The sequence below is a fragment of the Crocodylus porosus genome, unplaced genomic scaffold (assembly GCF_001723895.1).
Source record: "Crocodylus porosus isolate Cpor-Errol unplaced genomic scaffold, CroPor_comp1, whole genome shotgun sequence".
In the NCBI taxonomy this organism is placed as follows: Eukaryota; Metazoa; Chordata; order Crocodylia; family Crocodylidae; genus Crocodylus; species Crocodylus porosus.
Genome location: NW_017728906.1, coordinates 170,910,910 through 170,937,566, shown reverse-complemented (window position 1 = coordinate 170,937,566; position 26,657 = coordinate 170,910,910). Strand labels below are relative to the sequence as shown.

Below are 26,657 nucleotides of genomic sequence, written 5' to 3'. Positions count from 1 at the left end.
GCCGGTGGCCGGGAGCCGGCAATAAAAATGGCCGGCCGGAACAGACGGGGCAGGAGTCCGAAGGAGGGACTCGCTGCCGCGGAGACTGAGGCTCCAGGAGGGGTGCGTCTTATCGTCCGGTGCGTCTTATGGTCCGAAAAATACGGTACTTCAGCTGGCTTCTCCTCCTCTCCAGTTGTTTTTAGATAGCCTCTTCCCAATAAAAGCAGCTGGAAACAAGGAGGAAAACAGTGCTTCCTGGACTCAGATCCAAGTCAAAAATGATGCATTTCCTCAAGGCAAAACTGAGTATGACTTTCTACAGGAAATGTTAAAAGTTATAAAATGTTCTACCTAAATTAAATCTCAGATCCTTGGATAAACCTTCAATACTACTAGCTTTAGGGTACTGAAGTATTTATAAAAAATTAGCAGTAGTATATTCAGGCATCAGAGGAAGTCATTCATATTCTCATATTTTCAGAGAATCTAAACAGTGATGTTTAAAAATCACTCTTTATGATCCTTCAACTATTTTTGCATTTACTTTTCATATTAGCTTTCCAAACAACTCTGTACAGAGAATTATGGTTCATAGTGGAAGCAGAATTCACTAATTCTTTAGCTTCTCTACTCCCAGATAAAACACCGTAGTGAAAATAAATACAAGCCTTAACTATGCTTTCTATAATTGGGACTGAATAGAGATTAAAATTCAGCCTTCCCACTCTGTTTCTTTAATCTATCTAACATTATGGCAGGCAGACTGCAATGTAAATATTTTCATGATAAATTTGTTATTGAAGAAGGATGTTTTCAAGAAAATTATTCTATTTATTAAGATTCACAGACAAAGAACTCTGGCATCTCATCAGGCAATACGAAGTTATGGCCTTTCAGTATTTGTTTAGCAGATGGTCGACACAGCATCAATAAGTTTTATTGAATTAGATTAACATTTTTTTGTGCACCTCACCCCTTGATGCTGTTGTGGTATAGATAGGCAAGTCTTTAGCAGCTCTTCGCAAAATTTCTTGCTGGGATTCTGGTCTCTCTTCTCTTTCATATTGTTCTTTATCAGCTTTTGACAAGCAAAACTGCAAACAGAAAAAAGGATGAAGATTTGTTTTGATTTTAATCTCACAGCTAAAATATACATTTTAAATGCTTCACCTCTAATGAGGCAGTAACATCTGCTTATAATGTTCCCAAACACGGTGTTGTAGGTAGTAAGTAATATAAGGTCAAACAAGAATCATGTTCCACATAGTCTGAAAATACATGGATTGGCTCTGTGTACCTGAGCTTTTATAATGTTTGAATTTTCCCTAGTTACAGCTATTCAATTTCCCTTTGCAATGAAGAAAGTACATGACTTCACCCTGTACTAGATGGAGTTTTATAAAGCCATACATTTAATCTCTTCCCAGTGATGTTTATAAATCTCTGACTTCAGAGGGCTTTGCAAGAGCTACTTGCTGCTGCAAAGAGGAGTCAGGCTCCATGGCTGCTGTGCAATCTCTAACCTGCTGGAGGAGAAGGTCCAGAAGGAATAAAAAACATTTTCTAAAAGTTGGGAAAAATGCTTATATTTTCACAGCTGCAACTCAGCTGAATGGATATGGCTGGCACATTTAATAAGACCAGTGATGGTCTCAAGCTCCATCAGCTAATACCAAGGGTTTGACTTCAGTGACATCTCAACATAGCTCTTAGGAAGAATTACAAAGCTTGCATAAATTAAAAGACCCATACAAGGCCTCACTGAATTAGCAGCTTTACCAGAATAAATCTGGAGAATTTGTAATCACATACGAAACAGATTTTTTAACACTCACTAGTATTATACATTTCAGCGCTATGTCCCATGGTGTTCAAATCAGTTCCAACAGGGTACGGCCCACAATGTTCTTTGTTCCGAATCATGCAACATCCTTCTAAACTTCGAGTTTCTGGCAAGAACCACCTGAAGGCAGTCTTGTTTTGGCTGTGTGCGCTGACTGTTAAAATACTCCCATGTCTATACAGCAAAGGGAAGATGCTCTCTTGGAAGCACTGGCAGTTTTGATCATTTTAGCCATACTTTACCTCCAATTATCTCTGAATAATTAGTTTGTATGCATTTTCCTGCAATTCTCCATTTTCTTTGGCGTCTCAGTGGTTGGCTGGGCAATAGTGGGGTCAAATGGAGGCAATTTTACTTTTCTTTTTACCACAGGGAGAGGAAGACTTTGTTGTTGCCTTCTTGTATTACTCCTTAAATTCTGAAAACTGAAGTTTCAAAATATGTCCCATAACTGTGGTCTCTCTGGACATAACCCATTATGTTCATAGGCATCTGAAGTTACAGATCAACAAAAAGCTATCTACATTCCACACAAGGTTCCAGTAACTCTCAATGAAACTAGTAACAGAAAGAGTCCCTTTGTTTCCTGTCCTTAGAATCTCACATAACGTTGACTGTTCTTCCTTGTTACAATTGTGTGGGGATTACAGTAGTACAAGAACAATGGTGAGATCTTTTTTTAGTACAGTAGTAAGATTACAGGTTGCCACTTATTTTGCAAGAAAGGGTAATTTAAATGACCAAAACGCATATATTTCAATTCCTATACAATGGAAAAACATTAAATCAGATTTAAAAACAGCTCAAAGAATGATATATGCCCTCTTATATCTTGCTGGGATCCTATGACCCCAGCTGACTTCCTGCCCTTTGGGGGGGGCTGGACTCTATGATCTTCCGAGGTCCCTTCCAGCCCTAATGTCTATGAAATCTTATGTGAACATAAGTGACAGACACAGAGGCAGAGAGAAGACTGTGGAGGAAGCTGGCTTTCCAGTAAAAGTCATGCATAAACACATACGTATAACCTACAGCTGAGACCTAATTTTTCCTCAATTAAAATTGCCAAGGTCTCTCTTAATCACATGCCTCGAGGTCTAGGTCACCTCTTTGTCTCATATTAGAAGTTGAGACTATGTTGCCACTTATACAGGTGCCAATAGGCAGAAGGTTTCTATTAGGGCTACGCAAAACAGCACCGTTTCATTTCGACTTTCGTTTCGCTGTTTCAAAGGGACAGCGTTTCATTCAGCTGTTTCAAAGCACCATTCCGTTTCATTTCGTCGAAACTGTTTTGATGGGTTTCGACGTTTCACCTATAGGCTAGAATGGGGAAAATCACAAAAATGTCTAACTTTGTCATTTCTTGCCTGATTCAGATGAAAATTGCAGTATTGATAGCTTCTTTTAAGGGCATGAAGCCTGCCAAGTTTCAAGGAGATAGGTGCACGGGTTTTTGTGAAACTGCACCTCAAACTGTTCAAAGCAAAACTTGTATCACTTGCCGGCAGCAGCAGCAGCATGCTGTCATCCCACACACAGATCCAGGGGCCTGCTCCTCCCAGGAGGAGTCTGGCATAGCCCTGCAGCCCTCCCTGCGGGCACAGGTCCCCAGATCTGCGTGTGGGATGACAGCAGGGTGCCGCTGCCAGTTGGGGCCAACGCCAGCATTGGGTTCTTCCCGGTGCTCGGTGTGGGCTGCATCAGGCAGACTTGGGTGTTGGCACTAGCTCCAGCTGGCAGCAGCAGCATGCTGTCATCCACATGCTTCACAGCTGGTGAGTGTGGCCCTTTAAAAAAAAAAAAAAAAAAGCCCCACACTCACCAAATCTGTCAGGCCTCTAGGCACTTGTGGCAGAACCTCCCTGCGCAGCGCGGGGATCACCCCCCCACTCCCCTCACGGCAGCTTCCCCATGGGGCGGGTGCAGTGTGGCTCAGCAGGGTGCCGCTCACTGTCCTGGAGCTGGAGCAGATCCTTCTGTCAGCCGGAGCTCCAGGTTTGTTTCTCTAGCACTCTGATCATTCCCCCAGCTCTGGGGGAGGCCACAGGCCCCTAGATCTGTAGGCGGGGATGCAGCAGGATGCTGCTGCCAGCTGGGGAAATAGCCTAGAGCTGCCACCATCCCCTGCTGGCAGCAGCAGCCTGCTGTCATTCTGCATCATCCGGGTGCCCACGCCCTGCGGGAATAGCTGGGGGAAGCGATCAAGGAGCTGGGGGAATGTTCAGGTACCCAAACTCCCTCAGCCCCCAGCTCAGTTCCCCAGCTGATTGTTTCTCCCAGCTTTTCCAGAGGAAGGGGAAGGGGGACAGGGCCCCGGATCTGCACGCCAGGTTTCAGCAGGCTACCACTGCAGGCTCGAGTCAGCAGCAGCACCACAGTCTTCCTGTCGCAGAAAGAGCTGGGGAAATGATCAGAGAGCCGGAGAATCAAACTGGGAGCTAGATGTCAATATCAGAGCAGTCCTTCCCTTCTTCTTCCCCCTCCCTCTCCTTAGTTTCTGTTTAGCTGCAAGCGAGCCCGGCTTCAAAAGCTTTAAGTGCCCTTGTTTCATTTCAAAGCTGTTTCGAAGCCTTAATTTCATTTCATTTTTGCTGTTTCGAGCTTGAAACGCATTGAAACAGCTTTGAAACGAAACACCAGTTGAAATTATGCACAGGCCTAGTTTCTATCACTGAGGTGTCCAGGCAGACAGCAAAAATTATAAACATAGGCTGATGCTTACAGAAGTGTATGCAGTTTGCTGATTCTTGGAGCAACATAGTAGTTCAACTGACAATCTACCAGACATGCCAACTGCTTCATCATTATCATAGAAAACAGATGCAATTAAGCCAAACATCACTCCCAAGACTAAGCTCCCTGTGAAAACATCTCTTAACCATTCAGTACTTTTGCTCAGTTACACATCAGAATCTTACTTTGGCTCCCTTCCCAGCCATAGTCTAGTTTTCAGGAATACACTTGTACATCAGAACAGAAAAAGTATTTTGCTGTTTGACTACCAGCAAGTTTTCAGGCATAAAAGTCTGCTTCATGCTAAAAGTTAGTATTTAGAAAAAGTCAACCCCACCAAAATACAACCCCTTCCCCCCCCCCGTCTTAAAATTCCTATAAAAGGAATTAACAAGTTTTAAAATTCCTATAAAAGAATAACAGGAAGAAAACCATCATGTCAGAGTAATCCATCTAACTGAACCCTTTTGGATACTATTATTAGTTACCTTTGAATAAAGCTAGCATTTTTACAGTAGTAACACATTATTGTTCATCTTTACATATACAAATTGCTATTTACTAAATGCTCTAGCTCCTAATCAATAGGCTTATATTGGGCACTTCAGTTCTCTTAAAGATCTGGGTGCATACTGTATACATTTTCTTACCCAAAAAGGTCATTCATAAGGTTTGAGTGCAGAACTACATGGAAATGCATACAAACTGAATCACTGAATTTGAGATACTGTATTATGCTTTATTTATTCTAAAATACCAAATGAAATCGCCCTATTGCAAAACAGTAGAGCACCATCACAAATACTTACATATCATATTATTCAAGCATAGATGTCCAAATGTTGTCAAACTTGTTGCCAGTTAATAACTACATACATTCAAACTGAAGAAATGCTACCGGGTTGTAAATGAGACAATGGTTTCAAAAAGTAATTTGATGAAACACGTTCATGGTATGGCAACATGCTCCACTATTTTAGTTAATGAGAACAGAAAGGTGAATACACTGCATTTTAAACAAGTGTCGCTACTAACAACAGTTAACCTGTTTATAAAAGCACTGACATTTTTCTGACAAATTTACCTCATTGGAGGGGGAAGCGGGAGGTGTAAAAATTGTCTTCCAATAGGACCATACAAACATGACAAACGACAGATGAAAAACCACAAGGTAGACAACTGCAATAAAAATAAATACAAATAAGATTTCAGTGAGAACTGCTGAAAAGAGCAAGAAGTAAAACATAAAAAGCAATGATTTTTGGTGCAGACAAGCTATTTTTCTTCAGTGAGCCAGTAAGATCAAATTTCAAAGAAATTTTCATTTCATCCAGAATAGAATTAGCACTGATCAAGAGTGTCTACTTAAATCCACTTCATAGGCCACATGATACGATTCATATGGCATAGGTTACATTAAAATTATGATGATTAAGAACTTGGTCTTGAGGTGATCTCCCAAACAGACTCCCACTTTATTGTAAAACACCCAAGTCATCAGGTATAACACTACTTGTTGACTGCACCAACCCACCACTTAAAGAAATATGCACTCTGAATCAGGCCACTTAAATGAAAGCCTACAGTGCATCTACCATGGCCAGATTTACACCCTTCTCCACCACTTTCCCATGTCCCAAAATTAAAACTACATTAAAAGTACACACTTAAATCATCATCTTTGAGATCTGTGCTAAGAGCAAGTGCCAGTTGAACTGTGTTCCTAATGTACAGTATATTTAATCTGTCAGCAAGTGAAAAAGCATCTTATATTGTAGGCATCATACTAAGAAAAGTTATGTTACACATGCAGTATCATAAATGATATTTTATTTCTAATGGAGCTGACACTTCGTGCTAAAGCAAAAGAAAGAAAAAAAATGCTGTCCTACGTTCAATCTACAAAGAATGTTTACCACATGAATTTTACAACAATTTCATATAATAGGTTCCCTGTCTGTTCCCATCTTGGAAAGGCTCTTCATAAAATGTTGGTGACTTGATCTAATGGGAATTCTTGATGCAACATTTCATGTCTCTAGGAGCATATCCAAATAAGAACTTTTACTTTTATCACTTTTTCTTTCATGTAACTGTGCGGTCATTCTGTTTTCCAGCTGCCAAATCAAAAAAAGAATATCTGTAATTTAAAAAATTGTTGTTACTCCCATAGCATGCTCATGCCTCACTGGTAGGGGAGCAAGCTAGACTCAGCACTGTCAAACCTATACCTATAAAGAGTAAATGGGAATGACATAAAAAGAGAGGTGTAGCTAATTTCAAGACAAAATGTTCATTTTGATGCATTTGTTATTACTGTATTTTCTCACATACACCATGCCCCAGAAGAAGATACAAATCTTGCTTTTGAAGGGAACAATGAAGGGTGGGGGTAACTTTTCTTATAATAAGCAACTGAAGAGCAGCAGAGAGCTGAGCCTGCTCACTGTCCTGTTCCCTGTCAACTGAGTGCAGACTTTACTTTTGCAACAGAAGCTTTATTCCCTCACTATAATGTTAGAAATGGAGTATTGTTAGAAATGCACAGCTTGCATCTTGCACCTGATAAGAAAGAAACACTGCCAAGGACTTTTTTCCTTGCCCAGCCTTGCCACAGCTCTTCTTATACTAAATCGCAGACTCTCCCCCAGCTTCTCCCTAGCCTTTCTCATGCAGATTACAGAAGCTGGAATTCAACTGACTGTGTCCTTGAAAGGGGGGGGTTTAAACTCTTGGTGACCTATAGTACCCTCTGAGCATGCTTAATTAGCTGATGCATATTTACCTCTCCGCCCTGCATACTTAACTAGTTAATTATAATATACATGCGATGAATGTAGTGATGTAACCACATGTATGCTTGTATGAAACGGAAATGAGTTGTAAAAGTTCCTGTTTCTGCACACGTGCCCAGGAGGAAAAAGATAAATACAGCCTGCAAAAATTCCTTAGTGGGTTCAAAGTAATCTGAGTTTTTAACTCTGCTCTAACCCTATTTGCAAATACACCTTTTGTGCCATCTAATGTATGTGTGTCTGTAATACTTTATGAGCCTCCAAGAAACGGACCACAATTTTTTTGCATCAATAATGTACACTACACTTTCTAGCAGCTGTTTTTTGGGGAAAAAAAGGTTATATATGTGTTGTACATGAGAAAATATGGTGCTGGACAGCTTCTGGAAGATTCAATCAACAGGATAATCCTTCAAAGAACTCAAGGCTGTGTAGTATTTAAATTATTTCTGGCATCTCTTAAGGATTTAGTAGGTCATCAACACAGGAGAGGGATGGTGGTTGGATTTCTGAAAGAACTGGGTGTGGCCTCAGCTGAAGAGGCAGCATGCTACTGTTTCACCTTTTAACTTAATGGCTTGTCTAGAGTTAACAGAATAAAGATGGATATCAAGTACTTTGTTAACCCCTAGCATTGGCGGAGGGGAAGGAGACCACGAGAAGCAGCTGGCATGCAATTCTTGGAAGGAATTTAATGAGGGATATCTAAGGATGGATGTAGAATTTGATTAGCTTGCAAAGGTCAAACTAGTCACCCATACGGGTGCAATGAAAGTTTCAGTTAGAGTTCTTCCTTCCTCCAAAAAACTGTCTCTAGGACCAGGCCAAGGCAAGAGAAGTAAAGCAAGCAATAAGCTTGATGTACAGATCCAGACACAGTTAGTCGCACCTCTTCAGGACATGACCTAAAGTTCATACTAGCAGGAGGCAGAACCACTGACTGTTGGAACAATGTAGGCAGGCTAGTACTGTACAACTAAGACAGATTTGTACTGTTCCTAAAGGACTGATCTAAGACCAGTGTTTTATTAAAATACTTTAATTGATGACCTGGGCACAAAAAGTAGAGAGGTGGTAATGAAGTTAGAGAGGCATTAACAAACTGGAAAAAAAAAATCACACAGGAAGGGTCAGATGACCTTGAACACTGGAGTTAGACAAATGGGATGACATTTATTAATATAAAATAGAAGGCCATACACTAGGGCAAACCAGAATTTCTGCTATAAGCAAGATGCCTATCAGTTTGAAGTTACACAGGAAAAACCACAGAATGACTGTAAGCTGCCAAAGCAATGTGGCTATGAAAAAGGCAGATGCAATTTTAGGGTACACAAGATGAGGTCGATACAGCAGAGATTGGAATTAATAATTAATTGGTCTTTGTACATGGCATTGTGAAGACCTCTGTTATGTGTGTGCAACTGGTAATCTATACTCAAGAAACATGAACTCAGACTGGAACAGATGCAAAGAAGGACTGTTATGGTGGTTAGGGGAATGGACAGCTTTTCTTACAAGGATAGACTTGTTTAATTTAGCAAAATTATGTCTATGGGAGAATATGACTATTCGGCATATCATGAGACTAAATGTCAAGGAAGGAGGAAAGCTAAAGTAGACTGGTGGCACAAGAACAAACTGGTCTAAACTTGTTATGAATAAACTTTTGTCTGAAAATGAGGTTTATAACAGAAGAACAAAGTTCTATAAGAGCCTTCCAAAAGGAGGAGCATGAATAAAAACCAAACTAATTTTAAGATGAAGCGTGATCATTTTACAAATCGCCTTATATGATGCAATTGCTTGTGACAGCAAGGGTCTGAATCTATGGCCCAAGAAGTTTCCTCCAGTCCCCATTTCCTGCCAGTTATTTCCTCTTAACAGTAGGTGGAAACAGCTGTGTGGTGTAAGGCAACTGGCCTCCTAAAAAGGAAGGAACATAAAATATTTACATTATCTTCTGTTCCTTGAAGGGGAAAACTTGACCTATTTCTGTGCATAGCTATACAAAGATCTTTAAAGAAGCTATATTTAATGTTTCAGGAATAGCAAGATGCTGACCTTAAGGCTGTAGTTTCTACCACCTTTGAATAAAGCAAGCAAGCTTATTCCCTCCTGGCCTTCTTTGTCTTTTTTTTACTATGACAACATTAAGCTGATTTGAGCTCTCATGGATTTGAATCTTCCTAAGCTTTTTCCTTGTAGAGTCCTTTTGCCCTTATCCGTTGCCCTTTATGCCTAAAAGAGGAACACCGAAACCATCTTACTGTCAAGGGACAGAGCCAATGGGATTCATTTGACAGAACAAGCAGAAAAAAGCCTTGCATATGGTGCCCTAAAACCTGCAACTCTGTTACATGAACATGAAACATCTGACAGAGAGGAGATTTAGGTTGGACATCAGGAAGAATGTCTTTACGGTAAGACTTGCTAGAATCTGGAATGGGCTCCCAGGGGAGGTGGTGCTCTCCCCTACCTTGGGCGTCTTTAAAAGGAGACTAGACAAGCACCTGGCTGGGGTCATATGACCCCAGCACTCTTTCCTGCCTAGGGCAGGGAATCAGACTCAATGATCTATTGAGGTCCCTTCAAACTCTAAATACTATAAAACTATGAAATGTCTCAGTGCTAGGTACTATACAGCAAGAGATGGTTTTCTCTGACTAGCTTACAATATAGGCTTAGATCACGAATGGCAAAATGGCAGATCTGGCCAGCAGCTGGATTCCATTTCCTAGCAGCCCCTGCCTACATGGCTGGGTCTGGTTTCCATGGAGACTCCAGCAGCAGCCACGCTGTGATAGCGCAAGGCCAGGGTTTCTGTGGAGACTGGCCCCAGCATCCTCGACAGGGTGTGCAGCAGGGCATGGAGCTGCTCCAGAGCCCATCTGGGATCTTGCAGCAGTGACAGCATGGTCCAGAACTGGGGCAGAGCATGCAGGCTGCAGATAGTGGCTCTGGCCCAGGTCCAGACCATGCTGTCACTGCTGCAAGATCCCAACCAGGTTCTGGAGAGCAGCTCTGCACCCTGCCACATGCCCTGCCAGCAGGGATAGCACTAGGGGGCATGGGGAGGCTATAGCCATCCCAAAATTCCTTGTAGGCAAAATTCCCTGCAGCTAAGCCTGCCCCACTCCTGCCTGCAGTACAGCACCCCACTCAGCGCGCACCGCCCCCCCCAGGGAGGCTGGCACACTGCTGCCTGCCAGTGCTGCTGGGGCTGGTCTCCATGGAAACCCTGGCTCATGCCATTACAGCGCAGCTGCTCTGGAATCTCTATGGAAGCTGGGTCCAGCCGCATAGGCAGGAACTGTTGAAAAATGGAGTCCACTGCCGGCCAGACTTTGCCCGCCCCTGGCTTAGACAGAACATGAATAAACTACAAAAATTCCAGGAAAGTGGGTTAATGAAAGTAGTCAAATTGAGGTAAGACAGCAGGGGAAACGCAGAGAATGGGGATGAGATGGAGTAGTAGGGATTGGTAGAGAGAAAGTGATAGGTCCTGCCCTCCCAGCACCCACCTAATCTAAATATTTTTAATTGGGAGCTAAGAGACTTCAGAAAAGTTACCCCCAGAATGCAACCTCATCTGAGACTATCTGGCACAAACACTAACTAGAACAATGGAGCCTGGGGTCTTTCCTGGCACTACTGAAATGCAAATGATAGCTACTAGACTTGATCTTAGCTAAACGGCCAAGAAGCTAGCTTTGTTGCCAGTACTGAATGGAAAAAGACAGCTTTCAAAGAGATCTAGGAGTTCTTGCACTATTTAAGACAACAAGATGGTGAAGAAGTCTGAAGAGAAGAACATCAACGCTGGAGCAGAAGGCATGCCCTCTGTTGCTACTTGAGGACTTCTCAAGGGAAGCAGAGGCCTTTCAATTAATTATCCAGATGATCAGTGTCCAACCATGGATCCCAGAACAGCCTCTTAATTTTGCTCCTGCCTCCCTTGTTACTTTTGTTACTGCAATTGAGAAAGGTATTCTGCCAAGCAGAAGGAAGGTGACTCTTAAGAAAGGAGAGAAGGGGGAGGGGGAAGACACTAATTTTAATAGTTTCCCCCTCCACTCTACCCAACCTGTTGGGGCAGTCGCAACAGAACTCTTGCAGGCAACCCTTTAAAGAATCCCGAACCATCTTGACACACAGTAGAAACCAGCTGGTGCATATTTGTAGGGTCCATTTATTTTCTTTTACATTCAAACCAGACAAAGAACGAGAAAGAATGTGTCTGTCTATCTGCCCATAGCACTCTGTACCCTGATTGGTTAAAAAAAAGCCAGAGTGCCAAGAAGCATTGGACAGAAGTTGGCGGTGCGCCACCATAATGGTGGGGGCACAGGATGGATGCAGTGGCAACAGAGAGGATGGAATGGGGGCGGGGGCCAGGCAAGCCCCCTCGCCCTGCTCCTTGCAGGTGGCGACGATGGAGTGGACGGGGGAGGAAGGGGGGCAAGGCCACCAGAGCTGTCCTTGCACCGCCCCCCAGCTCCTTGGATGTGATGGTGGTGGCACAGGTGGGGGAGCAGGGTCAAGATGCCACAGGGGGGATAGGCCACCAGCGCTGGCCTCAGTCCACCCCTCCCTGCTTGTGTCATCACCATCTGCAGGGCTGATGCAGTGGCAATGGGTGGAGGAGCAGGCCTGATGCGAGTGGGGGGAGGAGGGGGCATGCCGTGGCAGCACCAGTGGGGGGAAGGGAGGAGTGAGCCCAAGTGGGGGAGAAGCTGGGCAGCTGCAGAGGTGGGGGGAGCAGCAGCGGGCCAGCCCAACACAACAGCAGCTGGGGGAGGGGAAGAGCGAGCCTCCTCCCTTCTTCGGGCCTGGGCCCACTCCTCTCCTTCCCCCTGTGGTGGCCCAGCTTCTCCCCACCCTCAGGCCCTATCCTATTCCACCCGCTGCTGTGGTGGGGAAAGTGGGGAGCAGGCCCAGACCCCAAGCAGCAGAAGGAAAGGGGAGAGTGGGCCCAGAGAGGGAGGGGGGCATATATCTATATATAGATAGATATATCTATAGATATAGGCTTAATCAGTCTGTCTGTAATGTTCTTTAAGGGTGCCAAGAGACCAACAGGGAGGGACCAGCTGAGGAAAAGCAGGAGCTGGGTTCCTGGCTAAGACAATTAGATGCACAACAGCATCAAGAAAGTAGCCTCACAGTAGCCAGGAGATTGGCTCCTGCTTCTCCTCAGCTGGCCCCTCCCTCTGCCCTTCCCGGCGCCCTTAAAGAGCATTACGGACAGAGAGACACACAGACAGACACAGATGGATGGACTAAGCCCCGAGGAGCAAGCTACATGAAGAAGGAAATAGGACTTGAGGAGACATCAAGAGAGCTGTGCAAATGAATCCCAAGAGGAGGCTACTGTGAGGAGACAGATACACAACTCCAACAAGAGTGCTGATCGCCAGGGGCCACTGTGAGAAGACAATTAAATACATGATGCAATGAAGAAAGTCATGCAAATAAGTCCCAAGAAAATGCCACGGTGATAAGACAATTAGATGCACAACACCACCAAGAAAGACGCCATTCATCCATCATTCTTGACAGGCAATTCACTAATCATTACTATAAAGTTTGACTGTTTTGAAGTGTAAAAAAACCCTGTAAGTTTAACAGAAAATTAATTAGCATACTTGGCAGCTAATTAAACTGACTGGTGGTCTTATTTTTCTATCTTCAATGCTGAAGTTCCTGCTCTCCATAAAAGTAAAAAAAAAACTAGATATATACTGGAAAACTAAGCAGTTTAGGGAAAGCAAGACAGCATTTGGAAGAGGAATGTATAAAGGGCCCCTGTTTAGATTTCATTTGATAGTTTAGCAGATACTGAGAGTACTGCAAAGGCACAGTGCTTTAAAGGAAGAGGGTGTCTTGCACAGTCTTCCAAAGGATCCATTAGGGGTTACGCTGATTAAGGGTTAAAAGAAGAGGACCCTAGGGAAAAATTCATGAGAGCTCCTATTGTATCAAGGACAAAGTGTAATACTTAACATTTATCTAAGACTGATTTTTCAGGAAAATGGACATGCTGGGGAACAGAAGCACACTTTCCATTTAACGAATAAACAGTTTTCTTAAATTCTTGTGATAATCTTCAGAAGCTAGATTAAATACACATACATGCCAAGATACTCCCTTAGACGGTGAAAACACCACTGTGTATTTGATTTTGTGGGTGTCATTAGAATTCTCTTCCTGCAAGATTATAGCCTAAACGTTTTTTGTGGTGGTACATCAGTTCCAAATATGTAAGAAAAACAACCCCCCCAGCCCCAAAATAAAAAAAGAAAGAAACAGTTCAGTTATATTTAGTACAGAGCAGTTCCAGTATCTATAGGAACATTAACATTTAAAATATTTATCACTTCTTTAGGAGAGACTATTAGGGCTAACTTAATTTCTACATTCTAAGAGAAATACACCTTAAAAATGAGAAGGAAGGGAATTAATATTAAGAAATCATTACTAAATTAAAACAGAAAATCATAACTAAGTACAATTGTAACATGTCTGAACCTGCATTTGAAATATGAAACAAAAAATATACCTTTCAAGACACACAAATTTTGTTTACATCCATTACAATCTTACATAAAGAAGAGCTACTAGAGGACTCAATTCTACTGAGGCAAGAAGACAAAAAGTAAACAAGGGCTACAAAGTTCAAAGAGGCATCTGATTTTGTATTAAGATCTTAAAGTGAGCATCACTACACAAATCAGATCTGCTTTGGCAGTTTTTATAAAATGTATGGGTTTACACTGTTTTTCATTGTTTCTGAGTTAGATAAACTCCATGGAATTCACTTTCCCATGCAAGCGGTTTTTAAAATAAGCCCAAAAATAATTCTCCTGATCTACTTTGTATATGTGAAGAGAATATGGCTCTTATTTTTTCCAGAAAAAGACACACAAAAGGACACAACCTACATTTTATTTCATTCCTTAACTGCTGCTGCTCTACATTCCAGATGCAGCTCCAAGTGGTGGAAAATAATGTATATGTGAATTACTTGTGAAGTGCTTTGAATCAGGAAGGAAAAGTATGACCGTAAAAATCCCTACTATCCCCACTCTCCTATTGGCTGTACATTACCAATAGCTAGGCACAGAGGAATAAGTACTGACAGCCGATACTTAAGGAGGCATATCAGCTGATACAGATCTGATCCGATACCTGACACAGCTGCCTCCAGGTAGTAAGTCCGGTGTGGTGGAATGGGAAGGGAGAGGGAACGAGCATGGGCGAGGGTAGATCAATGCCCCACCCCCCCTGCAGTGAGGAAGGGGGCAGGTGCTGCCCGTGGGATGCAGAGGGGTGCAGGACAGAGCTGCAGCTCGTGGGGTGGGGGATGGATCCTGCTGCTGCTTGCACCCCAGGATGGCAGGCCAGGGGGAGCTGCACCCCTGGATCTGCACAGCGCGGGACAGGCTGCAGCTGCAGGGTAGAGCTGGAGCTGCATGGGGCTTTGGTTGCTGGGGGCTGGACTTGGAGCAGGCTTTGGCAGCGCTGGATGGAGGCTGCAGCCACCCCAAATTTTGCTGCAGCTCTGTTCCCAGCCCCACACCACCACAGCCCTGGCTGAATGCCCCGCTTCCACCCAAATGCCGGGAAAAACTGAGGCTGCACTGGGCGATGGCATGGGGCTTGGAGTTGAGCTGCAGCAAAATTTGGGGTGGCTGCAGCCTCTTTCCAGCACCATCAGAGCCTGCTCCGAGCCCAGTCCCCTGGCAAGAGAAGCCCTGGCACAGCGCCAGCTCTGGCTCCACCCCACAACGATCCAGGGGCACATCCCCCCACAGTGCCCCAGAGTGCAAGCAGTATCAGGAGCTGCCCCCACCCTACGAGCTGCACCTCTATCCTATGTCCGTTGTGCAGAGCCTGCCCCTGTCCCCTCCCTCACCAGGGGGTGTTGATCTGCCTTCTCATGTCCCGTCCCCCCTTCCCTTCCAACTTACCAGCTGGAGGCAGCTCTTCACACTCCTGGCTCTGTTCTGTGCTGCGCTGCAGCTGCGCACAGCACAGGCATTTATTGGCCAAATTATTGACCCCACAGGGCTGATATCCAATGTAGACAATTTTCTTCATATCGGTACCGACCTGATATCAGACTAATGTATCAGTGCACCTTTACTATTATAGCTATAAACATTGTGTTCAGCCGATACCTACATATATAGTAGCATTTAATTTTTAATCATGGAAAAATGTGGATTTTGGTTTTTTTAACTCATAGAATTTGTTGGTTGTGGTAGTTTTGTTTTTTGTTTTTTTAACATCAGAGAATTTGTGATTTTTAAAAGCAGAAAAAAAACACGATCCCCACTGATTATTCCATCAACCAAGGAAATCTGCTGGAACTCATGACTGGTCTATTCTGAAAGGTTTGGAGAGTAAAGTATTTTTGTACACAGTATTACTAGTACAGGAGCTCTTGGAGGACCCCCGTATGCTGTATAAACACATAGTAAGAGATAGTTCCCGCCTCAAGGGAGCTCACAGCTTGGAGATTTAGAAAAGAAAGCCAGATCATTCCTTTGGGCACTGCATTCCATGAAGGTCCCGCTAGATGCTAGAGTTTCTCTCATGCTCCCCACCAAATAACAAGCTATATGCTCACCCCTAGGAGCTACATCTTCTGGGGGATACATAAGAAGCCAAGGTCTTCCAACAGTGGTACAGCAAGCTAGCAGCAGAACTGGAAACAGGTCATACACATCAGTATAGGCTCATTAACTCCCCTGGGAACCAGAACTAAGTAGCCCAGGCACAGTGTTACACAACATGGTTATACTGCTTCTACTTCTGGAGCTTGGTGACTCAGGGCCATGACCTGGCCTAATAATTTTTCAGAGAAAATTTTTCAAAGCTTTATGTAGAGAAAAGGGCACTTACACAAACCTACCCACCACCCATCAAGCTACTAGCTCCAGAAAAGCACCTTTATGGGTCACCATTACCAGCACAGTAATTGCTCATCATCATGTATTTCCAAGCAGGAACTGCCAATGAGCTAGAAGTTATGGGAGCAAAACTAAAATTTTAAACAATTGAGCTGAATAATCCCCTCTCTCACTACTGGGGCAATGTTGCTTGTTGCACCTGATCAAACTTGCTGAATTATACTAAGTTGGGTATTTATGCAATACTGCCCACTGGAGTACAGACACGTCTGATACATTATGAATACTAGATTCATTTTTTTTCCAAAGACAGGCCCAAGCATATGGCACTGAAAATTCAATAATTTCTACCCACAACAATTCACTTTTATTTGCCCACCTGCTCATTCTGGAGAGTTTATGCAAAAACAAAATTGCCACAGTAAACAGAATTAAATTTCAGTGTGTCAGATATACTTGAATGGTTATATAAAGGGAAAAAGGGGACCTCCTTACTTACAACTTTTATAATCTGAAAATGAACAGTATATTTCTTACCTTTTTCTCCAGCTGAAGTAATAGTAACTATGGGGAAAAAAGAAAGAGAGAAATAGTAAGTAAATCTGTATCTTTTTCCCTCAACAAAAAGCTTTATTAGAACCGAGCTATGCGAAATACGCACACACTGAAATATTTTTTTATAAAAAGTTATGCACCTGTGTACCACATAAGAACACTTGTTTCTTCTAACATCTAAGAAGTCAGTAGCAGAGTCTAAAGACAGAACTCATGAGTCACAGATTCCATGGTTTAACCAAATTCACAATGCATAAGCTAACTGTGATCTAATTAAATGTTATACTTCTGATATGTACCTACTATACTCTCTGAACGTGAAGATGTATGCAGTCACTCAGCTTTATTTACCACTGACATCAATTCTAGAAAAGCACAACTAAATCACTGCCTCCAAACCAGGAGGTAGAGAGGGAGTGAAAAATAATAATGAAGTTCTTTACAGAAGTTCCCATGCAGATATCCATGTTAGTTGCATTCAATCTATTTCTTAAGATCTTGGAACTCTGTCACCTTGAGTATCACACCATTTTCCTCCCCGTCACTCAACTGAATAGTCTGCAGGTTATTTTCATCTCTTCTTCCCTGCCCCAGGTATTGAAGTGATAATAAGTTTCACCAGTTCTTACTCCTGTGCATCTCCAAGATCTATTTCTTTCTATCCCTATCTAGCTAAATCTACTGCAAGTACAATGCTGTAGGGCTACTTCTGCTGCCAGAGGGTGAGGGGCGATCCTCAAGTTGGCACCTGGAGCTGGTGCCCTGCTTGTCCATCCCTACTTAGACCACTGCATGGAAAGTATTGTTAAATCACCAGTGTAAGGCACTGTCTGCAAGAGGAAATGTACAGGAACAGAGATTTGTGCTCAGGGAGCTGCAATCAAGATCCTGTCAAATTACCACAAAAGGAAGCAAATGTACAGTATTTACATTCCATTCTTGCTGAGAGCAGAAGAGTTCAAAACATATTCTTTGGTTGGTCTACAATGCACATTTCCTCCCCCCCCCCCTTTATGCCTTTGTATTCAGAAGGCCAAACTTCTTCAAAGCACATTTTACATTAAATTCTCAGTTTCCTACAGTAAGTCTTCAATGTTTTAACAGCTCTTTGTTAAAAAAAAAAAAGATATGGACACAGAAGTAATTATAGTCCAATTCACACTGCAATCTTGCAAGTTTATGAAATACATACAGAATGATTCGGAAACCTTGCAAGTTTCCAGAGACTTGAAGATCACATTGGGTTTCTATAATTTAGCTGACAGCACTGTGCAACTCTGACTAAAGTTACAGTGACACTGCAGTTGCAGAAAAGACTGTGGTGTAGTATACAGATATCTAATACAGCTTCTACTAGATAGTGCAGGTATCAAGGCTAAGCTCCTTGTGGTACCATGGAGCTTAGTGTGGGCTGCAAACCCACCCAAGTAGCAGGATAAATTAGCCTGTGCTGAGCTCTTTGCTGCTGTGTATGAATCATTAATAGTACCTGAGCTAACTAAAGTGAACTTCAGTCTTTCTACACTACACTGCAGTCACCTGCATTGTGCTGCAAACTCTAGTTCTCTCCTCTCAACATGAAGCCAAAGAAGAAAATAAAAGAAAAACACTTATTCAAAGGACTTAATGCCAGTTATTACGTACCAAGAATCACCCACAGCAAGGTATAAAATGACTGTTTCCTTCCTTCCTTGAATAGTACGTTAGTTCTTTGTACCAGGAGAAACTCTCCACCACTCCCCGACACAAATGTAATGCCTTGAATCTCTCTCTTTCACACCATTTTTTCTGTTTTTACCCACACTGTTTCTTACACTCACAAATCTGTCTTTTATGCAGGACAGGGGAAAAAAATCCTGCATAGGTAGGAGAACAATGATCTAATTAATCAGAAGAAAAAAAATCAAATTTTTCATAAGTTACTCATGTCTTCGGGCTTGCATTTTCTGAATACCCAAACTGAGCTGTCTCAGAAGCTGACATTCAGAAACTGCACTACTTCAAAAGGAGACATCCAAACACATGTCCCCCACCAGTGACTACCACAGCAGTACCCAGGTACCTCCAAAAGTCCCGCAAGGCCAGGAAACCTCTCTGTTCTGAGGCACACAGAAGTAGTTTGCCAGGTCTCTCTCAGAAAAGCAGTTAGCAGAACTGAAACAAGAACGTAACACATCTTTACTCAGTGCAGTAACTGAACTGCAGAATCATCCTCATGGTAGGGTCCATCTAACTCACTGGCAAGCAACGAATTCAGAAAAAATGCAAATAAAAATAAAGATGTAGGAAGAACAAGACCTTGCGTGATACATCATATTTATGAAAATCCAGGACAACTCTGAATTTAAGATGACCTTCCCCAATAATAATTACATGCTATACATGAAAAATTATAATTGTGTTATAATTTTCCATGTATACAATACAATTAGTGAAAGGCCATTTTAAATTTGTCCCTCACCACTGCTGTGGCAGGGAAAGCAGCAGCAGTGGGGGTAATGGGCCATACCCATTTCCCTTGCCCCTCTTCCCCTACAAACTTACCTATTGTTGTAGCTCTGCTCCGGAGCCCAGCCCAGCCAGGGAAAAGCAGTGGCAGTTTTTGGCCAGGCCTAGTTAGGGCTAGAGGGACCTGAGCAGAAGGTAAGGGGGAGGGGGCACAGGCTGCATAGTCTCTGCCATACTCCCCCCAAACCACACACAGGGGTATGTCCTGTTCTCTTACACCACCAATACCCCATGGTCTCCCCTGTGCTCTCCCAGCTGTGAGCCCCCTCCCCTGCCAGATGAGCCATCCCAGATTGGGGCAGGCAGGAGATGGCTCCAAGCTTTGGCCTGAGCCCAGAGCTGAAACCATAGCTGAGCTGTTGTCTGTCCCAGGCTGGTACCTGAATCCAAGACAAGGCCCCTCCTCCCTGGATGCCGACTGAAAAAGAAAACCTTATCTTGGATTTGAGTATATATGTTAGTATTCTTCAAAGCACCACTGACAGACCCCAAGGAAGCCAGACTTCGAAACAGTGCAGTCTCCCCAAAGTACCTTAAGAGTAAACATTTACATTCATGTTAGTTCCTCCTCCCCACCCACGACGAGCACTAAAGTGCACATGTAAGTGCATTCCTTCACTAGACTGCTGCCCTTACTCTTCTGGATTAAACAACCAGCTCTAGAGTTTAAATGAAGCACATCTCACTACTTAACCTGAAGAACAGCTTGGGAATTCCTGTTAACCCTTCACTCACCCACGTGTGAAAACACTTACTCATGTGATGATGATCAGTGATCATAACGAAGTGGGCTGGCAGTGGCACCACTGGGATATAAGAGACCTGGACGACATTTCCCTCAGCAGCTACAAAATTGTGCATAAAAGACTTGCACAATGCCAGTTATAAAGAGCCAATCATCAAATATCTCCCCAGTCCTTTAAAACCCACAACTCTGTGACCTTTTCTTTCTGTCTACCTATTTCCTAACCAGAAATCATCTACTGCTGCATTCATCCACAGGCACTACTACCAAGCTGCTTTTTTAAGAATGACTTCATGAAGATGGAGCTGATGTGCTCTCAGCTGGCCAGAGACCAACAAGATATTGATGGATCTCTGATGCAATGCTAGCAGGGGCAAGAGCCGAATACATGTATTGCCAGCTGAAAGGAAGCCCAGGCAGAAGTGTACAACTTGCCAAGTTGGAACAGATTTACTTTAACAAGTTGCTGAGTTTATAACACTTCTGCCCAAGATCCACTGCAATGATAGACAGTTTTTAATAATACACTGCAAAAAATGTTCATAACGTGGTGTTGTAACATTGTAACATTAGACGTGGAAGCGTGGCCTTGAACAGTTGGCTCACTCACGTGCTGCTAACACTACCAGGACAGGATGCAGCTCCCACAACACCTGTCTACTATTCTGTAGGGTGCCTGCTTTTCCTTACATAAAGTATTTCAAGGGTGGATCACTTATTTCTGTGAAGTCAAATTGGAAAGATCACTGTTTGAACTCCTGTCACAACTTTTGGGTAGGTTTCAAGAAAACTCAAAAGGCATTCAACGATGGCTTTGGTAAGTGTTGATGGGAAGCCTCTCTCACTTCAGCTGAACCTTGATTTCAAAAAGTGGAAAAGAAAAAAAGCCACCCCCCAACAAACCCACATACCAAGGCATTTTTTTGGACTGCACAAAACAGCCAATTTGTGGGAATGCCTTGCCACCTGTACTGCTCTATTTATTAGCTCACAGAGAGCTTCATAAATGCAGCACACCCAGGGACTGACCTTATAAGATGCGCTATATTCTAAACATGGTAAAAGTGAGATTACAGTTGCACAGTACGAGCCATTATGACTTGTTTTGTTACTAAACAGAGTCACAGTTTGTATTATGGTTAAAGCAACCGTTAATGCGTTCGACTAGAACAAATAATGTAAAGCGAATGAAAAGCACACTGCCCAGAAGATATTCCCTTACAACATGAACAAGTTAGGGAGTTTTATGGTGAAGTCATTTCTAGTTCAAAACCCAGTATTTGTACCAATAGGAACCAAGAAGGAAACACAATCAGTACAAGTATTATTCCTAATGAGGAAAGAGGGGACGCCCCAGGGAAATACAGCAGACTAAGCAATGCTTTTAAAGTAGTCTGCAGAACCGACCCCCACAAAACTTCATGAACCTCACACAAGTGTTCTATGTATCCAAGACTTTTTTTCTCCAACAGATATGCATTAACATGGGCATTGAACAGATAAATTAGTTCCCCACAATAACATCCATAGGTGCTTGTTCCTCCAATCACTTTTTCGCCCCTGCTGCCTACCCCTTGTGCCAGGCATGGAGGGCAGGAGCGAGGCCATGCAGTTCCCTCTGCCCCCCCACCCCCTGCTGACTAATTCACCCTAAAAGAGCTGCTGCCATTGTATCAGATGTTACCAGGGATGGGAGGTGGGGGGGGAGAAGGCAGCAGCAGCTTTGGCTCTAACCCTAGGCCACTTCATACTCAAATCCAAGCTGAGGAGCTTCCCTCATCTTAAATATGGAAAAAAATCCTGATTTTAGATTCAAGTAAAAATAGTATTACCAATTATCAAGTTAATGACTTGGTAATTAAATCATTACTAAAATGTGCAGACAGGAATTGAGATCACAGATTATGCACTTTAATTTTAATAGTCATTTAGAGGTGATCTGTGGGGCTGTGACATCAATCTTATGCTAGTCCTTTGATTTTTGAAGAAAGCTGTACCAAATTTGCAGTTTCAGGGGCATATGCCTCTAACACTGCTGCACATGGCACTACAGCTGCTCAGCTACATCCTGTGAAGACAAGATGAGAGCCCAGGAAGGGTCATGTTCCAGCATGAGTCGCATCCAGCTACAGCAGGGGTGGGTAATTATTTCAGGCGGAGGGCCGCTTACTCAGTTTTGGCAAGCTGTCAAGGGCCACGTGGGTAGTCCTGCCCCTTGACAAGTGCCTCATCCCCTGGTCACCATCTTAGGACCAATGTCCCAGGGCCAGCACCGGTGGGGCCCAGAGCAGGGTGCAGGCTGGCAGGCGTCTGTGGAGCTGGGCTGTACCAGCAGGGAGAGGGGGAGCTGGCCTGACTCCATAGAGCCCCTACCACCTGGGACCCTGTACTCCTGCTGCCCTGCTCTGGGCCCTGCTGGCACTGACCCCGGGACACTGGTGTGGGCCCCGTGCACCCACTTACTCCCAATGCCCCCCAGCCCCACAGTACAGGTGGGGGGCAGCGTGCAGCCCCGACCCCTTGCTCACCAGCAGGGAAGGAGATGGTACAGAGCACAGGGGAAAGCGGCTCCTCCCCTGACCTGTGGCTGGCACTTCCTGCTGCAGCCACTCGCAGCCCATGCAAAGCTGTCCTGAGCAGGCACAACAGCCCCATGTGGGCTGCGAGCAGCTGCAGCACTGGGCACTGGCCATGGGGCAGGGGAGGGGCCACTTTTACAAGCTGGTGCTGAGTGCGGGAACCCACCCCCACAGCCAGCCTGGGCCCTGCACTAGTTTCGGGCTCACCCATCAGGGCTGCCAACAGTGGCAGCAGCTGCGGCCCCCCCTGCCTGCCACACCGGGCAGTGTTTGCCACCACCGCCTCTGGGCTGCTCAGTGCACAAGCTCCAGGCAGGCAGCAGCAGCAAACACTGTCCAACACAGCAAGTGGGGGGGTTGCAGCTGCTGCTGTGCGCAGCCCCAATGGGCAAGCCCAGAGCCGATGCGGGGCCCAGGCTGGCAGCGGGTTACAAGCTAGTGCTGAGCATGGGAAAAGCAGCTCTGCCCTGTGGCCTGAGCCCCGTGCTGCAGCCACTCACAGCTCACATGGGGCTGCCTGTGACTGCTCAGGACAGCCTTGCGCAGGCTGCGAGTGGCTGCAACAGGGAGCCCTGGCCACGGGGTAGGGGAGGGGCCGCTTTTCCCTGGGCTTCTTCCCTGCCTGCAGTCCTCCCCTGCCCTTCCCTGAGTTTCCCGCGCTGGTGCAGTCGAGGAGCCACATGGTCCCAGGGCAGAAGCCCCTGCTGGGGCTTCCAACTGGGGGGAGGGGGCAGGCGGGGGCAGAGCCAGATGGGTCCTGCTGTTGTGGGAGCCTGCCAGGCTTCCCTTGGGTCTTACTGCCCCTGGTTCCTGTCATCTTTGACAGGAACCAAAAGGGATAAATATTAATTTTCTAAATTTTTTAGAGTCCCTGTGGGCCAGGTAGAATGGCCTTGCAAGCTGCATCTGGCCTGCAGGCCATATTTTGCCCACCCGAGCCACAGGTAAACTCAGCGCAGAATAAAGGTAGCCACAGGTAAGCTCAACACAGCAACATTCTATTCTCAGTGCTCCACTGACGTGAGCTCAGGTGAGAACGAGGGCAGAAGTCCTATTACCTTTGCTGTCAAACAGTTAACGAATCTTTAGGGTCTGCAGACGAGGGATGTACAGGGGAGTATAATGCACAAAAATATTTTAATAAGTAGAAATCCCAGTAAAACGCAGACCACTGCAGAACTGCTTATCGAACCATGTCTGCTTATTGGCAATTTTGAATGGATCCCTAGCTGAAAAAGCCAAACTCCACTTCTCTTGAAGCAAGAAGGCAGACAAAGACTTAAGGGGAGATGAGATGTTCAAAGGCATGGACTGGCAAATTAAACATTTTGGTGCCTAATGTTTTTTGCTTTTAATAGGTATCAGTCATTCATGCTTTTGAAAACCTACCCCTTACTCGTAAACAAAAGGCAGTCAAATAATCAGATTGTTCCATAAGTCACCATAAAATCCTTATATTGGTACAATGGGCTAAACCGGGGGGGGGGGCAAAGTGGCAGATCCAATGGAAAGCTGAACTCCATTTCCCAGCAGCCCCTGCCTGTGTCACTGCAGCCAGTTTCCATGGAGGGGTGGGGCAACAGAACCAGGGTTTCCATGGAGACTGGCCTAAGGAGAGCTGGTAGGGCATGTGGCTGGGGAGGGTGCTTCTCTGGGGCTGGGGACAGGATTTTGCAGCAGAGACAGCATGGTCTGGAGTTGAGGCAGAGCTGTGATCCGCTGCCTGGAAGCCCCTGCTACTAGCTGTTATCAACACATTACAGGAGGCACAGTATTGGTGTATCTACATGAAACACTTACCTATGTATTATATTAATGTGTAGTAAAGTGTCAGCATCTACATATGTGCAGCAATTACTACATAGCAGATTAGTCTAATGCACTGTTTTCTAGTACCTGTAGATACAGGTACGAGAAATCGGCACATTAAACTAATGGACACGTAGATGCTGACCAGAAGCAAATTGCTCCTGGTTAGCCTAAGTAGCAGGGGGACACAAGGGGTAGTGAAAGCTGTCTTGGCTTGGTGGGATGCTGATTGGGACCCATCCCGATCTCCATGTGGCTGGGAGACAGCTGCCCGGCAGCCAGGGCAGCTCTCCCCCACCCCACAGAGACCAGCACCTCTGTCCCTTGACAGAACAGGGTTGGCACCCGGGAGGAGCTTGGAGCTCTCTTTGGCTGTTGCAGTGGGGCAAAGCATGGCAGGAGCAGACCTAAACTGAACTGCTCTTGTCAAAAGCAAATTTGCCCCTGACAGGTCCAAAATGGGGGGGGGACGGACACGACACAAGAGGCACTAGATGGAATAGCTTGGGTCCACACTATAGAGCAAGTGTATTTGTGGCTGAGAGTAGTGTGTTCATTCAAGTTTTCAGTCCAAGTTGGCTGGCCCAAAAGAGTGAAATACCACTAAATAAAGATTTTTTTATCTGGGTAGAATGTGTGCTAGGGACAACCTGAGCTAAATTTGCCACAAAGATAAGCAACAGAAGTAATAAAAATGACAGCAAAGAGAGAAGAAATGTTTTTGTGACATGAGTTTCCTAAATGCATACCCCTTTATGCCTATAAAGCACCTGGTTTATTGAGGGCAGTATCTGGAAACTATGTATTTAAAAACTCAAAAAGGATGTATACAGATGCATCTCATTCCTCAATGTGTCTGATCAAGGAATTATCAGTGCTTTTACAAAAAAAATTCTACCTTTTCCCAATTTAGGGTTGTATTTTTACAACCAGTACCGATGTTAATGATTAAGTACGCAGATTACCGTATACAACATAAAATATCTTAATCACACTTGGCCTAATGGCCTACCTTGAGATCCTAGTAAACAAAATGCATTCACCCTTCAACTCCAGATAAAATAAGATGGGAAGGTATCAAGAGTCCTGATTACGCTAACCCAAAAAGAGAGTATTTATGAGTTCTCAGACTACATACAGACGTTCAAAAGTCTGAGGCAGATTCAAACTAACAGGTGGGTTTCTCTAAGCAGTCCAGGTTAGTTCGGCGGCAAACAGAACACACGTTCACCCTGGGCAGGGGCGGGGTTGCCATGTAGGCTGCCAGCACTGCCTGAGGCCAGCAGCTCCTGCATTGTTGAGCATGCAGCACCCCGCACTGGCTGCCAGGCACATGCCTCCCTCCCCCTGCTAGTCCTCTGTCAGCTACAAGCATCTGTCATCAGCAGACAAGCAGTGAAAGCAGCAGCACAGTCTTCTCCCTGAGTCTCCCCGCTTATGGAGAGCAGGGGGTCCCTAGGTGGGCTTCCACACTCCCCCACCAAGGACCCCCATTCCCCCACAAGGGAGCACAGACCCAGGGAGCATGAGTAGGCTTTAGGGAACAGGCAAGCACCCCTTTCTCACCATCATCAAGCACTGTGCTGACTCTACTCTGTGAGAGCCTGGGATGGGGCCAGCTGACACTCGACCAGAGCAGCTGAGCGTGGGCCAAGTTCCAGCACACCTCCCTGCATGGAGGGGTTAGCAGGGGCCCACAAAGGACCCTAAGATGCCAGAGGACAGCGAACTAACTTGATTCAATAGGGGAACTGGTATGGAAATTTGATACTCTGGACTAACCTAATTTGAGTAAAGTTTGAGTGCACATTGATCCAGGACTATCTTAGACCAAGTTCTGCAATTTTAGTCTGAACTATGTGCTCTGTATAATGGGCAAACTGAGTTATGTTCAAGCTCTTAGCATAACTTTAGGCCTTCCTGGAACTAAGCAATTAAACTGTCCAGAGTGCCTTATAAGACACTGGGAAGCGTGAGTGCTGTGATTAGTACAGCGGGCTTACTAGGAACAGTAGTTTCCCTAAAAGGAAAGGAAACCAAAAATGGAATAGGATTGGAGTATCTCATCTAAAAAGATGAGGTAAGAAACTTGAGGATTGGACAGTTTGAGATGAGAAGTAGTGGACAAAAGTACAAAAGTAGTGGACAAAGAGATGGTGTGTGTTTGTGTTGCCGCCCTGGGGATAC

At 44.6% G+C, this 26,657-nt stretch overlaps 1 protein-coding gene across 2 annotated transcripts in view; it reads right to left on the bottom strand.

Annotated features, from left to right (window-relative positions):
• The window catches only part of ZDHHC20 (zinc finger DHHC-type containing 20), a 69,296-nt gene that overhangs the window by 26,431 nt on the left and 16,208 nt on the right, over positions 1–26,657 (bottom strand). For both annotated transcript variants that reach the window (XM_019530195.1, XM_019530194.1), the window contains 3 exons: positions 16,812–16,838; positions 5,646–5,740; positions 956–1,076 (listed from right to left, as the gene is read on the bottom strand). In XM_019530195.1, the coding sequence (XP_019385740.1) occupies positions 956–1,076; positions 5,646–5,705 (181 nt within the window). In that variant the 5' untranslated portion in view covers positions 5,706–5,740; positions 16,812–16,838. The remainder of the gene's footprint in view (positions 1–955; positions 1,077–5,645; positions 5,741–16,811; positions 16,839–26,657) is intronic.